This window comes from Brachionichthys hirsutus, chromosome 13 (assembly GCF_040956055.1).
Source record: "Brachionichthys hirsutus isolate HB-005 chromosome 13, CSIRO-AGI_Bhir_v1, whole genome shotgun sequence".
Taxonomy (NCBI): Eukaryota; Metazoa; Chordata; class Actinopteri; order Lophiiformes; family Brachionichthyidae; genus Brachionichthys; species Brachionichthys hirsutus.
In genome coordinates this window covers 12,705,039-12,721,844 of record NC_090909.1, presented here as the reverse complement: position 1 = coordinate 12,721,844, position 16,806 = coordinate 12,705,039, and the positions used below count along the sequence as shown (strand labels likewise).

Genomic DNA, 16,806 nt, shown 5'->3' with positions numbered 1-16,806 from the left:
TCGGGACGATGACGGGGAAAGCTAGAGAGCTGGTGGACATGATGAAGAGGAGGAGGAGGAAGGTTGATGTGTGTCCAGGAGACCAGGAGGAAAGGAAGCAAGGAAAGAAGCTGAGGAGCAGGATTCAAGTTGTTTATAACGGAGGAGAGGAAAGAGGAATGGAGGAGTTATCTTGAAGGAGGAGTTGTTCTAGAGGAGAAGGAGAAGTTCTTACGCTCCACAGGTAGGAGGTGAGTTAGAGGAGAAGGAGAAGTTCTTACGCTCCACAGGTAGGAGGTGAGTTAGAGGAGAAGGAGAAGTTCTTACGCTCCACAGGTAGGAGGTGAGTTAGAGGAGAAGGAGAAGTTCTTACGCTCCACAGGTAGGAGGTGAGTTAGAGGAGGAGGAGTTCTAGTTCATGTTATAAATATATGTCAGTAATCTCTCTCTCTTCCTGTAGTCTTGTTCTCTCTCTCCCTCTGTTTGTCCCTCTCTCTCTCAGTCCTCCCCTGATTGGACAGTTCTCAGGAGTAATCGATTACTTGTGTCCTGGTTGACGCGTGAATCTAGTTTCCTTCGCGTCATCTGGGATGAACCCAAAGCTGCACAAGAACAGTTAGTGAACCGACGCTCTCTCTCTCTCTCTCGCTCTCTCTCTCTCTCTCTCTCTCTCTCTCTCTCTCTCTCTCTCTCTCTCTCTCTCGCTCTCAACCCAGCCGGTCAGACAGATGGCCGTCCACCACGAGCCTAGGTTCTGTCCAAGGTTTCTGCCTGTTAAAGGGAAGTCTTTCTTGCCTCCGTCTCCAGTTCTTGCTCGTGGGTCTGGTTGGGTTCTGTCTCTCCCTGCCTGGAGATGACTTCCTGTTCTGATCTGGAGTTATAGAAGAGTTATAGAAATGAAACTGAATTGAATTATCTGAAATTAGCGTGTGCGTGAATGGTTGTCTGTCTCTGTGTGGCCCCATGATGCCCTGGCGACCCACTCGGGGTGTACCCTACCTCTCGCCCATAGCAAGCTGAGAGGCTCCCGTGACCCGCAAAGTGGAATAAAGCGTCAAGGAAAGGGATGGAGGGACTGAAGCGGCAGCAAATCTTTAGTCCGGCAGCATTCAGGGACACGTCAACGCGATCAGCACGGAGGACACGGAGGACATCAAACAGACACAGATCAATCAGGAGTCGGAGCCGAGAGGAACACAACTCTGTTAGCGCCGATGCTAGCACTCCTTCAGTGTTGGGAAAGTAACTAAAGTAACTGGTAACTTAAAGTAATATTACTTTTTACCAGTAACGAGTAGTGTAACGGATTACTTTCTCATTCTGAGTAATATATTACTTTTTTCACTCCGACCGGATACAACGATTCGTCCTCGTCTGTTTTTAAACTCGATCCGTTCCGTTCGGTGTCGTTTTGCTGCCCGCTCGCACCTCGGGGGCGACCCGGCCTGCGCCCCTCCGGCCGGGTCGCCCCCCGGCCTCCGCCCCGGCCTCCGCCCCGCCCCCGGCTGGGATGGGCTCCAGCATCAACCTGTCCTGGATTCAGATCAGTGGCTGATCGTCTTGATTGGATGAAATAAAGCTGAAGCCGATCATTTTGGTAAAAGCTGGCGTTTATTGAAGTCATTGATCCACAAACACGGTCCCTGCTCCTCGTATTCATGAGAACAATCTCCTCCACTCCGCCCAGTTCCACTATAAGCATCATAAAAACGTGAAAATGGGGCGTCGCCAATAAGAACGCAGGCCGGAAAACGCGATCTGACCGTTTACCAACCGGACCGGGAGTAAAGAAGGAGCTGCCGGTCCCAGCCTTTGTGGGAGGAGCTGACCCAGAAGGGGGTCTGTCCCCGACCGGACCCCCCCCCCCCCAACAGGCACAGATCACATGAACAACAACAAACATTACCGACAGAATAAACGCCGACGTTTAACTACGGCCACGCCCGAGCCAAAGACGCGAGCACGGCCACGCCCGAGTCAGACGCGAGCACGGCCACGCCCGAGCCAAAGACGCGAGCACGGCCACGCCCGAGTCAGACGCGAGCACGGCCACGCCCAGGTCAGACGCGAGCACGGCCACGCCCGAGTCAGACGCGAGCACGGCCACGCCCGAGTCAGACGCGAGCACGGCCACGCCCGAGTCAGACGCGAGCGTGTCACGGCTCTGGACGCCGACCGACTCGGCGTATTCTGTGAGGAAGCTGCAGCGTTTAAAGCTACGCGTTAGCATCGATGCTAAATATCAGCACGAACACAATAATCCAACAAAAACACAATAACTGTGGAAAGTAGAACAAATACACAAAGTACTGCTGTGAAGTTACACACTATGGCTTTCTCTGCTCCTCCAGCTTGTCCTCCTGTGAGACATTTAATAATTGTCAACAAGTATTGCACCGAGTCGCTGACGGAGACGTCCAGAAGGACGGCGTCACGGCGGGCCGCGGCGGCCGTCGGGGCGCCACGCCCGCAGGTCCACCAGGATCTGGTTGAGCCGGCTCATCCACAGGTTCCGCTCGTCCTTGGTGTCGGCGCTCAGCCAGTTCCTGCACAGAGACGCACGCTGCAGACACGGCTGTGGACGGGGGCGCGTCCGGGCCGAGGCGGGGCCTCACCTGGTGACACACACGGCGTCCTGGCAGCGGCTGACCAGCGTCTCCCTGTCCTCGTCCCGCCGTGGTCTCATCGTGACGAGCTCCAGCGTGTTGGGTCGAGCACAGAACTCTCTGCTGGCCGGTTCCACCTTGCTGCTGGTGCAGGCGGCGAGGTCGACGCGTCCAATGGGAGCCTGGAAGGGGAGGGGCCAAACGGGCGGCGGCGCCGGTTTACAGACCAGAGCCAACGAGCATCCTAAGCCCCGCCCCCAGGGAGCCCCGTTACCTTGCGCTTCTCGTCATCGGGGTACGTCCAGTACGAGATGCAGGAGCCGGACAAAACGCACCACCTCCGGTGCCAGGCTCCGAACCCGCTGACGTCCTCGAACATCGTCTGGAGGGGGGGGACAAATCACAGCACCGCTGTATCAGCAGGACGGCGTCCCCGGAGACGTCCCCCACGCTGGACGGTGTGCGCAGCGTCCCCGGAGACGTCCCCCACGCTGGACGGTGTGTGCAGCGTCCCCGGAGACGTCCCCCACGCTGGACGGTGTGTGCAGCGTCCCCGGAGACGTCCCCGACGCGTCAAGTCATCTTCATAATGCCAACGTCGCAGGACATGGACACTCCTGGACGTCTCCAACTCACCAGGAAGCCCCGCTCCTCCACCTTGGAACCAACTTCACACTGCATCTTCAGGTAAACGTGTCCCTCCAGAGGACACAAGAAGGGCACCTGGAATCCAGAGCAGACACTTCAACAGAAAGCCGAGTGGCGTTCAGGACGGGGTCCAGTACCCGGAGGACACGGAGCAGGACGGGGTCCAGTAACCGGAGGACACGGAGCAGGACGGGGTCCAGTACCCGGAGGACACGGAGCAGGACGGGGTCCAGTAACCGGAGGACACGGAGCAGGACGGGGTCCAGTAACCGGAGGACACGGAGCAGGACGGGGTCCAGTAACCGGAGGACACGGAGCAGGACGGGGTCCAGTAACCGGAGGACACGGAGCAGGACGGGGTCCAGTAACCGGAGGACACGGAGCAGGACGGGGTCCAGTACCCGGAGGACACGGAGCAGGACGGGGTCCAGTAACCGGAGGACACGGAGCAGGACGGGGTCCAGTAACCGGAGGACACGGAGCAGGACGGGGTCCAGTAACCGGAGGACACGGAGCAGGACGGGGTCCAGCACCCGGAGGACACGGAGCAGGACGGGGTCCAGTACCCGGAGGACACGGAGCAGGACGGGGTCCAGTAACCGGAGGACACGGAGCAGGACGGGGTCCAGTACCCGGAGGACACGGAGCAGGACGGGGTCCAGTAACCGGAGGACACGGAGCAGGACGGGGTCCAGTACCCGGAGGACACGGAGCAGGACGGGGTCCAGTACCCGGAGGACACGGAGCAGGACGGGGTCCCATCTTTGAAACACGACATACGTCTCTATTGTGCGTTCAAGTCAGCGGGTGTGAAATGGTAACCATGGCGATGGCAGACGATAATGGAGACTCTGGTCAACGGAGGGAAAGCAAAGTTTCTCATATGGGGGGGGGGGGGGGGGTCTCTATTCAGGCCAAACTCGCAGGGTCTCATCAGAACCGGACTGCGACTGAAAACGTTTCCAAAGGAACAGCCGAGCCCGGTTCCGAACGGCCCCGGTTCCGAACGGCCCCGGTTCTATACGGTCCCGGTCCTGAACGGCCCCGGTTCTATACGGTCCCGGTTCTGAACGGCCCCGGTTCTGAACGGCCCCGGTTCTGAACGGTCCCGGTTCTGAAGGGTCCCGGTTCTGAACGGTCCCGGTTCTGTACGGCCCCGGTCCTGAACGGCCCCGGTTCTATACGGCCCCGGTTCTGAACGGCCCCGGTTCTGAACGGTCCCGGTTCTATACGGCCCCGGTTCTGAACGGCCCCGGTTCTGAACGGCCCCGGTTCTGAACGGTCCCGGTTCTATACGGTCCCGGTTCTGAACGGCCCCGCTTCTGAACGGTCCCGGTTCTAAAGGGTCCCGGTTCTAAAGGGTCCCGGTTCTGAACGGTCCCGGTTCTGAACGGTCCCGGTTCTAAAGGGTCCCGGTTCTAAAGGGTCCCGGTTCTATACGGTCCCGCTTCTGAACGGCCCCGGTTCTGAACGGTCCCGGTTCTGAACGGTCCCGGTTCTAAAGGGTCCCGGTTCTGAACGGTCCCGGTTCTGAACGGTCCCGGTTCTGAACGGTCCCGGTTCTGAACGGCCCCGGTTCTGAACGGTCCCGGTTCTGAACGGTGAGGTCTTTTGTTCTGGACGACCGACGCTGTAATGTGATCCTTGTTGCTCAGGAGACATAACGGTTCTCAAACCTCGTCTTTCTGTCTCCTGAATAATTCAGTCATTTATTCCAGAATGTTCTCTGGAAAATGACACAAGTACGATCGTAGAACTAAACGACACATTTGCTTCTTTTCCGGGTTCAAACAACAAAGAGACGCTGAAGCTCCAACAATGCAGCACAGGCGGTTGTGGACCTACGACCTCTGACCTCCGCGGCGGCACCGGGCGGCCGGTTCTTTGTCTACGAGGACGTCGTCTCTTTCCACTCCTCTACGGAATCACGACGCAGCATAATATACCGACGGTAGTTTAGCAGGGGGGACCTGTGACCCGGTCCGTTTACGACCAAAGCCCCGGAACCAGTAACGGAGCAAATGGACGACCCAGAAAAGAGCGGGAAACGACGGCGGTCCGTACCTTCTCCAGGAGAAACCTGCTTTCCCCGACGGACGACAGGCTGAGCTTGTGTGAGCCGACCAGCACAAAGCTACTGGTGCGAACAGCATTGGGGCCCCCGGGGCTGGCCACAACTAGGGACAGGGACAGGGACAGGACAGGGACAGGACAGGGACAGGGACAGACAGGGACCGTCAGCGTTGCAGCTCAGAGGCTGGTTGTCCTACTCGGGTCCTGCCGAACAGCAGAACTCTCCGTTCGTCCTCTAGACTGTTTCTAGACATACCTGGTGCTTGGACACTTTTCTGTAAGACAAAGAATGAGACATAAATGTCCATTCCCTTTGATGCTCGCGCCGGGCATCGGGCAGAGCGTCTCCCTACTCACAGTTATAGCCAGGAATCGTTTGGGTGTCAGAGCCTAGAGAAAGAACAGGAAGAGGAAGTTGGATGAATCCGTTGCTGCTCCCCCCGAAGCCGTGCAGAGACAGAGACAGACCCCCCCCCCCCCCTTACGGGACATTTCATACCGACAGACACGAGTATTGCGCCTCGTGGACATGTCTCCAGAGTATCTGGACAAACACAAACTCGGACGCACGGACTCATTTACCTTCGACTTGCTGCTCTTCTTCTTCTTGTCGCTGCACGCCTCGCGCTGCTGCACCTACAAGGTCAGCAGGTCGTCGGTCAATTAGCAGCTACGACGACGCGAGACTGAAATAGCTGTGGTACCGGGAGAGGACGGGGCGGGGCGGGGCGGGCGGGGCACTCACCAGGCCATACACCTCCAGGTCAATGCCGAAGCTACTGGAGACGTCGGGTCTGGAAGGGAAGAGCAACAAGCGCAGACTGTGAGCCCGACCCCGATCAAGGTGCTGGCGTCTGAGCAGCAAAGGGGCGGAGTCAGTTACATGTTGAACTTGGTCGGGAAGGAGAGGGTGTCGCCGCTCAGGCCGCGGTGCGTGCTGGCTAACGGCGTAGCCACGGTGTTCTCCACGCCAGCACGGAGCAAGACGAAAAAGGAATGCTTGGTGGCCTCTGGAATGAACGACGGCAACCATCAACACGACAACCAACACAACCATCACGACAACCAACACAACCATCACGACAACAACCAACACGACAAACAACACGACAACCAACACAACCATCACAACAACCATCACGACAACAGACACAATCACAACAACCATCACGACAATCAACACGACAATCAACACGACCATCAACACGACAACCAACAACACGACAACCATCAACACGGCAACCAACAAGACAACCAACACGACGACAACCAACACGACAACCACCAACACGACAACCATCAACACAACAGCCAACACGACAACAACCATCAACACGACAATCAGCACAACCATCAACACGACAACCAACACAACCATCAACACGACAACCATCACAACAACCAACATGACAAACACAACAACCAACACGACAATCAACACAACCATCAACACGACAATCAACACAACAACCATCAACACGACAACCAACACGACAATCAACACAACCATCAACACAACAACCAACACAACAACCAACACAACAACCATCAACACAACAGCCAACACGACAACAACCATCAACACGACAATCAGCACAACCATCAACACGACAATCAACACAACCATCAACACGACAACCATCACAACAACCAACATGACAAACACAACAACCAACACGACAATCAACACAACCATCAACACAACAACCAACACGACAATCAACAAAACAACCATCAACACGACAACCAACACGACAATCAACACAACCATCAACACAACAACCAACACAACAACCAACACAACAACCATCAACACAACAGCCAACACGACAACAACCATCAACACGACAATCAGCACAACCATCAACACGACAATCAACACAACCATCAACACGACAACCATCACAACAACCAACATGACAAACACAACAACCAACACGACAATCAACACAACCATCAACACAACAACCAACACGACAATCAACAAAACAACCATCAACACGACAACCAACACGACAATCAACACAACCATCAACACAACAACCAACACAACAACCAACACAACAACCATCAACACGACAACCATCAACCATCACGACAATCAACACAACAACCATCAACGTGACAGTCATCAATCAGCAGCATGGCGGGGGCGGGGCAGCTTGGTCTACCTGGCTTGTTGGCGGTCGAGCACACAAACTCGGCCTTGAGAGGCAGACGCAGCTCCTGCACGGAGACGGCGCCCTTCGACGCACCCTCGGCGGCCCCCTGTTGGCCGGTTGGGGCCGCCGCCAGGCGATCCAGCGCTGCCTTTAATGCTTCCCTCCTCTTCGCTGAGAAAGATCAAAGACAGGATAATCAACGGTTGCTGCTGGGAAACGAGGATGTTCCAGCAACAAAGGGAAGAAACTTCACAGAGACGTCAAACGCTTCAACTCAGATCAGCACCGCAGGGGGCGGAGTCTGGGTCGGGCCGCAAATAAAGAACTTCTTTAAAATCTAATCTCCTCAAACGCGATTACAGACTTTGTTCAGCTTTAGTTTAACCTACTGAGAGCTGTTGTTGCCATAGTAACGTGTATTGTTACGCGTGTTTAGTGGCATTTATCGATCGTCCGAGCGGGTCGGCTCCAGGTTGAAGCTACCTGAGCGGTGTGTGTCTCTCTGTGTGTGTGTCTCTGTGTGTCTCTGTGTGTGTGTGTGTGTCTCTGTGCGTGTGTGTGTGTGTGTGTCTCTGTGTGTGTGTGTGTGTCTCTGCGTGTGTGTGTGTGTCTCTGCGTGTGTGTGTGTCTCTCTGTGTGTGTGTCTCTCTGCGTGTGTGTATGTGTGTCTCTGTGTGTGTGTGTGTGTCTCTGTGCGTGTGTGTGTGTCTCTGTGTGTGTGTGTCTCTCTCTGTGTGTGTGTCTGTGACTCACTCGCCACCAGCAGCAGCCTCTGGGCTTCGGCCTCCTCTGGCGCCCCCTTCCCGTGCTCTTCGTCGGTGCAGCAGCTGATCGCCCGGCTGGCCTGATGGACGACCGTCTCCTGCAGACTCAGCTCGTTGGACAGCGCCTACAGACCACGGTGGAGAGACCACGGTTCACGTGGAAACGGTCACCATGGAGAGGAGCCGTCTCTGCTCACCTTCATCTTCTGTTTGACGTTGACGACGCTGGACGCTCCGTGTCCCTCCGCCCGGTGAGAGACGTCCTCCTTTCTGATTATCACCTGCTTCACCTTCGGTCTCTCCGTCTCTTTGACCCTGGTGGACCGGTACGCATCGATGCTAACGCACGCACGCACACACACACACACAGGCACGCACACACACACGCACGCACACACACACACACAGGCACGCACACACACACGCACGCACACACACACACACAGGCACGCACACACACACACACACAGTCTGTTGTCGGTTCTGCTGCATCGGTTGATGAAAATACGACCCGGTAACCTTTAACCTTTAACATCAGACGCCGCTAAATGTACGAGCTAGGTACGCGGTCGCCATGGCACCACGCTGCCCTCGCTGTCCGCCCCTCGTCCTGCGCGGCTGAGGCGTGGTTTGTAATACTCGCGCTAACGTTTCCCGACGGCCATCGCTGGTGGAGCTGAGCCAATCAGAGGAGGCCGGCCGGTACGCTTACCTGTACGGCAGCCTGCGGTCCTCGCCCACGAGCTCCAGGCTCTCCGAGGAAGACGTCCGTCTCATGGTGGCTCTCTGGAACTTGCCGGCGTCCGGGGTGGACGTCTGAAGACGGGACAGAGCAGCGGTTCGGTTGAGCTGCTCGTTCAGGAGCACGGAGGACAGACCGGGTCCCGGCGCGGCGCCTACCATCGCGGTCCCGGGACTCTCCACCACAGCTGCTAGTGGAGTCAGGAGGGACATGGAGGAGATGTTCAGCGCGTCCTCCTCCTCCAGAACCCCCTCAAACAGCCCGTCGATGGACTGGTCCACGTTCACCTCCGTCTCGCCGTCCACACGCTCGTCCTCAGCTGCGTGCGTCTCCGCCTCTAAACGGAGGCGAGGACATCCACCCATGAGCGAGCGGAGGAAGCACAACGCGATGACATCATTCATGGCTAGTGACGAGCTAAGCCAGTGGTTCTCAAATGCTGGGGCGTGACCCTCTAGGGGGGCGCGGTGCGATGTCAGGGGGGGCGCCTGTGACCGCGGAGAACGTGCTTTTTGTTTTTTGCAGTACGAGATTAAAGTGTAATTGCACATCCTCTCCAGTAGTTAGCAGTGGCGCCCTGATTGTCAGAGTGCGCGCAGGGAGTGTTAGCAGAAGAAGAGCGGTCGTAAACAAACCCTCAAGAGACAGCGCGGAGAAATATTTAACGGAGTAAAAGAGAGACGGAGGTGATAGAACAAAGGAAGGTCAGTCGAAAGCCAAGACGAGGGAATATGACGTAGCGTACGTAGCGTCTGTAGCGTACGTAGCGTCTGTAGCGTACGTAGCGTCTGTAGCGTACGTAGCATACGTAGCGTCTGTAGCGTACGTAGCATACGTAGCATACGTAGCGTACGTAGCGTCTGTAGCGTACGTAGCGTTTTGCTTCACCGTGACTCCTGCGGGAGAAGAAGAAAGACCTGACTTCCTCATTTTGCTAAAAGCACGATTGTTTTTTCATTTTGGTTTTATAGGTTAAAGTGTTTTATATTTTGTGCTCCTGAGTTAATGTTTCTGATCACTTTTAATTTATTATTATTTATTGGTGTTATTTAATTTAATTTATTATTTAATTGTAGTTTAAGGATTAAAATGTCAGGCAAATTGATGCACTTCAAATATTTTCTGTTGCAGACTAAAAAAATGGTAATAAAGTTATTCTTTGTTGTAAGTTGATCTATATTTCTTTTTTTCATATTTATTTTTATGTTAATAAGGATACAAGAGTGCTTGAAAGTTTTTTTCTTCCTCGGGGGGGGGGGGGGGTCGCAACAGAAAACTAGAAAGACAATCAGAGACTGCAGACCCCGCCTCCAAAAGACTATTGGATCTTGTGAGACAGTAAACAGGGCTTCCGGATCAGAGGGGCCAAACCTGCTCTAGCTTGCTGCTCCGGAACGTACTACAAGACTCCTTCTGGACTCTTTTTCCCATCATGCCATTTGTGTACCTCCCTCTTAAAGTGACAGTTTACAGCACAGACACGATTCCAGATGTAAAAATAATTCTAGAATCTGGATCCAGATCCGGATCAACGCCATTCTTGGGGAGGACCGAGCCACGGACAGAACCTTGTTTGTGTAAAAATTTCAAGTGGATTGGGTTACTAGTTTTTGAGTTATGCGCTCGGACAGACAAACAAACAAACAAACAGACAAACAAACGGACCCAATTGCAATACCCTCGCCTCCCCTTCGGCGAGGGTAATAACTGAGAAGCACTGCGCTAAGCTAAGCGGTTAACTTCCGGTGGAGATCCCTGCTGTTTCTATGGACCTTGTGATCCAGTCGGAAGAATCCCATTCATCTCCTCTTTAGACCAGATTACAGTAGAAGTCTGAGACATCCCTGGGTACCTGAAGGGGGACCGGCCGTGGGCCCAGCGGCTCCCTGGGTAGCTGAAGGGGGACCGGCCGTGGGCCCAGCGGCTCCCTGGGTACCTGAAGGGGGACCGGCCGTGGGCCCAGCGGCTCCCTGGGTAGCTGAAGGGGGACCGGCTGTGGGCCCAGCGTCCTCAGCCGAGTCCGGCCTGGGTTTATCTGGGAGCTCAGCAGCACCGGCGGCCTGAAGAGCACACCGAGCACCAAATGTAAGACCGGCGAGCCGTCTCCGGCGTAGCGCGTGAGGACGTCGTCCGACCTCGATGTCCCTGCTGGGACGGGCCTCCTCTGGTTCTGGTTGCTCGTCCCACGTGTTTCCCCCCTTCTGAAAGCGACTGCGGATCTTGGCCAGCTCAGACTCCCGTTCCTGCAGCGAGGACATCGGTCCCTGCGTCTCAAACCACATTGCCTGCAACAACGGGAGGACGCAGCGCAACAAGCGGAACCGACCAGCTTCTGCCTCTGGGTGAGTTCAGCCGTCGTCGTGGTTACAGCCTGGGCAGCTCTGATCCGCTCCTGGATCAGTCTGGCGTTGGGTGGAACTGATGAGGGCGGCACGCTGGGACTGATGGGGGACCTGCCGACCCCTGCTGGGGAACCCTGGTTACTACGCCCCTGGCACCTGCCCTCGAAGCGCTCCAGGAAGGACTTCACCCCTACACAGACACGGAGGAACATCAAACACTCAAAATAAAAAAAATAAAAAAAGCTGTAGCTACTCCAGCGTGTGTGAGGGGGTGCTCATGCTAGCTGTAGCTACTCTAGCGTGTGTGAGGGGGTGCTCATGCTAGCTGTAGCTACTGTAACGTGTGTGAGGGGGTGCTCATGCTAGCTGTAGCTACTCTAGCGTGTGTCAGGGGGTGCTCATGCTAGCTGTAGCTACTGTAACGTGCGTGAGGGGGTGCTCATGCTAGTTGTAGCTACTCTAACGTGCGCGGGGGAGTGCTCATGCTAGCTGTAGATACTCTAGCGTGTGTGGGGGGGGTGCTCGTGCGTGAGGGGGTGCTCATGCTAGTTGTAGCTACTCTAACGTGCGCGGGGGAGTGCTCATGCTAGCTGTAGCTACTCTAGCGTGTGCGGGGGGGGGGGGGGTGCTCATGCTAGCTGTAGTTACTCTAGCGTGTGTGGGGGGGGGGGGTGCTCATGCTAGCTGTAGCTACTCTAGCGTGTGTGAGGGGGTGTTCATGCTAGCTGTAGCTACTCTAGCATGTGTGAGGGGGTGCTCATGCTAGCTGTAGCTACTCTAGCGTGTGTGAGGGGGTGTTCATGCTAGCTGTAGCTACTCTAGCATGTGTGAGGGGGTGTTCATGCTAGCTGTAGCTACTCTAGCATGTGTGAGGGGGTGTTCATGCTAGCTGTAGCTACTCTAGCGTGTGTGAGGGGGTGCTCATGCTAGCTGTAGCTACTCTAGCGTGTGTGAGGGGGTGTTCATGCTAGCTGTAGCTACTCCAGCATGTGTGAGGGGGTGCTCGTGTTCGACATGCTGTTTTGGGGCCGCCGGGTCTCGCTCTCTACCAGATCAGCACCGCTGAAGTGGATTCATTCGGCAGCCATTACAGGGCCACACCCCGGGTCCGTCAGAGATCCCGGGTCCATCGGTGTGAAGGACTCCACAGCTACGCTAAAGGCTTTTACCGGGTGCTCCAGTCGTGGTCTTGTCCCGGGGAACGGCGTGGCCAGCGATGGGGGGCTTGGCACCAGGCGCTGGCTTGCGGGGACTGGAAGGAAGGTCGTGACCCGACAGTGCTTGAATCTTTGCGGGTTTGGTAGTCACCGGTGTGGAGGAGGGGTCGGCCTTCTGGGGACTTGGGGGGGGCGTTCCCTGGATGGAGCCCCTCTGAAGATCGGCTACCGACTTGGGAGCTGAAGTCGTGACATGAACGTCGACCTTCTGGGGGCCGGACTCCACCGAAGACAAAGCAGCCTGCCAGAAGCACGGGAAACAGTCCGTCAAGGGGCCCAACCGGTCCCAAGGCGGTCCCTAAACCGGTCCCAAGGCCCCAAACCGGGGCCGCCTTGGTGCCTCAGACAAAACGTCAAAGAAACATTGGGGGAGGGGCCTCCCACACCGCTGCACAACTTTATATTAATGTTCAAGACAAACTCACCCGACGGGACCCAGCCCTGGCGCCGCCATGAGCAGGTGACCTAGCCTCGCTAGCGCTTGGTTTAGGGCTAGCAGCCATCAAGGAAGCGCTCTGCGCTGACCTGGGACCAGCGCCAGGCCGCTCTTTGGCCCTCCCCCGAGGACTCGGGTCGTCTTCCCATGATCCGATGGTTGCAGCGAGGTCGGCGAGTCGGCCTCTCCTGCCCAGGGGAGCTTCAGAAGACTCGCGGGGGACAGCGTCTTGTGGGGTCTCAGCTGGACGCTGCAGCAGGGGCATCGGAGTGTAGTCTGCAGCGGCGTCTGCAGGAGGGACGAGGACGGGGATGAGACGGGGACGGGGACTTTACGCCGTACACGTTAATTACTGATTCATGAAATATTCCCACCGCCGCCGTCCCAGCCGCTCCTCTGCTGCGCCAGCCTCTGCAGACGGGACCTCATGCCAGCAGCCAGCGGAGTCGGACCCGGAGCCAGACCCGGACCCGGACCCGGAGGACCAGATGTCTCCGCTGGCTGTGGTGGGACGGTTTTCCTCATGCCAGCAGCCATCGGAGCCGGACCTGGACCCAGACCTGGAGGACCAGATGTCTCCGCTGGCTGTGGTGGGACGGTTTTCCTCATGCCAGCAGCCATCGGAGCCGGACCTGGACCCAGACCTGGAGGACCAGATGTCTCCGCTGGCTGTGGTGGGACGGTTTTCCGCTGCTCCGTCTTCTCGAGGGAGGGGGGCTGCTGGCTGCTGGCTGGGCCCGCGGGGGGCTTCTGGTCTGTAGGGGGCGCCGCAGAGTCCTTCACCGACTCGGCGCCGGCGGCAGGCTGGACGTTTTCATCGGAGCACCTTCGCTTGGACGGAGACGGCTTGGAGGACGCCTGTGGGACTGGGGAGAGGACATGAGAACCAGATCGCAGAGGAAGCTCGGCGCTCCGAGCCGAGGCGTCCATTACCTTTAGCGGCGGCTCCGTTAGCGCTCGCCAGCGGCCTCTTGGCGGCGTTCGGCCTCTCGGCCATTTTCTTCTGGAGGTTCTCTCTTCGAGCTCGGGTCCGTTCCAGAAGTTTCTGGTTTGAACACAAACAGCAGGAAATGGTCACATGTACAAAGATTAGCGACGCTAGCATCACCGTGTGCTAGCACTGGAAGCCAAACGGCAGTACTACAAGAGAGTACCACGAGAGAGTACCACGAGAGAGTACCACGAGAGAGTACCACGAGAGAGTACCACGAGAGAGTACCACGAGAGAGTACCACGAGAGAGTACCACGAGAGAGTACCACGAGAGAGTACCACGAGAGAGTACCACGACGGAGTCCCACGAGAGAGTACTACGAGAGAGTACTACGAGAGAGTACCACGAGAGAGTACCACGAGAGAGTACCACGAGAGAGTACCACGAGAGAGTACCACCACGAGAGAGTACCACGACGGAGTCCCACGAGAGAGTACCACGAGAGAGTACCAGGAGAGAGTACCACGAGAGAGTACAACGAGAGAGTACGACGAGAGAGTACTACGAGAGAGTACGACGAGAGAGTATCTGGTTCAGAACTTTGAATTAAACTTCTTTCCTTTGGTAGTTTTAGAATCCTGATCTGATCTGAGACCAGCCGGCGGTGACTTCAGAAGAGCAGATTCTATTTTTGCTGTTCTCTCTCCAGACCTCCTTAATGATTTCAAGGTCACAGTCGATAATACAGTCATCTCCAGCAAAGAAGAGATTACCTATTTGGGCTGTGTTCTTGACAAATACCTGTCTGGTGATAGTATGGCAACTAAGGTGATCAAAAAAGTCAATCAGAGCACAAGATTTTTGGGCAGAATGTCTGCTTTTGTCTCTGGACTCTTGCTGGAGCCTCGTTCAGCCCCTCTTTGACTATGCTAGCACCTCCTGGTATTCAAACATCAAAATGTCCCTGAAAACCAGGCTCCAAACCTCCCGAAACAAACTGATTCGGCTACTCCTCAATCTGGGGCCCATGACCCACCTTCTTCCTGGACATTTTGCTAGCCTAAAATGGCTCAGGGTAGAAGACAGGGTTAAACAACTCAAAATGGGATTGGCATTTAAAATAGTCAATGCAGCTCTGCCCTCAGTCCCCTCAATCCCTGCATACCTGAATAAACACCTCCACAGATTTAGTGACACCCACAGCCACAACACTAGAGGGAGCTCAAACAACAACCTGGTTACCCCCTCCTACAGGACTAACATGGGTAAATCATCTTTTTACAATACTGCCCCCTAAGGGTGGAACTGTTTGACTCCTGCCCTCAAAACATGCACCTCTTTGGCCTCCTTCAAAACGGCCCTAAAAATACACCTTTTAGGGGGACAGAAACGGAGATAGTCATCACGACTCTCTCCGGATCAAACCCCCCCCCCCCTTTTGTCCACCTACGTTGCACATATTAAGTGTCTTTTTTATTTGTTGTCATTCATTGTCATTTTGCATCAGTGGTGTAATTTATTTTAGATTAATTGTTAGTTTGCATCGGCGGTGTAAAATCATTTTATTTTTGTTTTTCTAATGTTACGTTGCATCAATTGAGTTGTTGAATATTGGTTTTATTTTTATTTGTATTGTTAATTGTGGATGATTTATGTACGAAGGACTTTCAACGGAAACAAGACCGCAAGGGCTTTTTAGAAATGCTCCTCTTAGACAGGATGTTTGACTGTACTTGTACTGTAATACATGCTACTGTGTGACTGTACTTGTACTGTAATACATGCTACTGTGTGACTGTACTTGTACTGTAATACATGCTACTGTGTGACTGTACTTGTACTGTAATACATGCTACTGTATGACTGTACTTGTACTGTAATACATGCTACTGTGTGACTGTACTTGTACTGTAATACATGCTACTGTGTAACTGTACTTGTACTGTAATACATGCTACCGTTTGACTGTACTTGTACTGTAATACATGCTACTGTGTGACTGTACTTGTACTGTAATACATGCTACTGTTTGACTGTACTTGTACTGTAATACATGCTACTGTACTTGTACTGTAATACATGCCACTGTTTGACTGTACTTGTACTGTAATACATGCTACTGTGTGACTGTACTTGTACTGTAATACATGCTACTGTGTGACTGTACTTGTACTGTAATACATGCCACTGTTTGACTGTATTTGTACTGTAATACATGCTACTGTGTGACTGTACTTGTACTGTAATACATGCTACTGTGTGACTGTACTTGTACTGTAACACATGCTACTGTGTGACTGTACTTGTACTCTAACATTCTATCTAATAAATATATTCATCATCATCATCATCCCCTCCCCGTTCCCTGACGTCATCAAGCCGCATCACTTCCTGTTTCTTCAGCCACGGTGGAAAGTGTGACGTCACATTCACCCGACAGCATTCCTCAGGAATGAGCCGCTCCTGCCAGATTAGGAAATTCAGCCTGCACTGACTCGCAGGAGGAAATGTCCTCCTGGAGAACTGGACGTGTTCACCCTGAAGCAGCAGCAGGACCGGGGGGGGGGGGGACCGGGACCGGGGGGGGTACCGGGACCGGGACCGGGGCACGGGGGAGCGAGAATAAACCGCTAGAACGCGCATAGACGCCCCCGAAAGGTTCACGGAACAACGAGCTGGACGTTTAATCACGTCGGTGTCGGTGAAGAACCGACCGGACCCGACTGGACCCGACTGGACCCGAATGGACCCGGCCCGTCTGGGGATGAAGACGTCTCACCTTCATCAGAAGCGCTGCAGCGCCTCCAGCCTCAGACGGGCCGCTCATAATGACGTAACATTAAAAACGACGCGTAGCTTAGCAGCCGTTAGCTTCCGGACTCACCTCGGTAAACGGGTCCATTT

At 55.0% G+C, this 16,806-nt stretch overlaps 2 protein-coding genes across 2 annotated transcripts; one reads left to right on the top strand and one right to left on the bottom strand.

Annotated features, from left to right (window-relative positions):
• Window positions 1-2,111: 2,111 nt before the first annotated feature.
• Window positions 2,112-16,804, bottom strand: anln (anillin, actin binding protein). The gene is made up of 23 exons (XM_068747643.1): window positions 16,787-16,804; window positions 13,903-14,014; window positions 13,344-13,835; window positions 12,959-13,257; window positions 12,486-12,774; window positions 11,301-11,506; window positions 11,110-11,217; window positions 10,827-11,034; window positions 9,133-9,311; window positions 8,945-9,081; window positions 8,430-8,571; window positions 8,222-8,357; window positions 7,478-7,639; window positions 6,190-6,316; window positions 6,052-6,100; window positions 5,889-5,942; window positions 5,664-5,696; window positions 5,563-5,581; window positions 5,298-5,410; window positions 3,222-3,308; window positions 2,860-2,967; window positions 2,595-2,767; window positions 2,112-2,525 (listed from the first exon to the last, which is right to left on the bottom strand). Exons 1-23 carry the CDS (start codon window positions 16,802-16,804, stop codon window positions 2,411-2,413), a joined length of 3,366 nt encoding a protein of 1,121 aa, XP_068603744.1. The 3' UTR covers window positions 2,112-2,410.
• Window positions 6,396-7,292, top strand: LOC137903333 (uncharacterized; the record flags this gene model as incomplete). The annotated part of the gene is made up of 2 exons (XM_068747486.1): window positions 6,396-6,544; window positions 7,238-7,292. Coding segments are annotated over 2 exons (204 nt in total), but the record flags the coding sequence as incomplete, so codon positions are not given.
• Window positions 16,805-16,806: the final 2 nt, after the last annotated feature.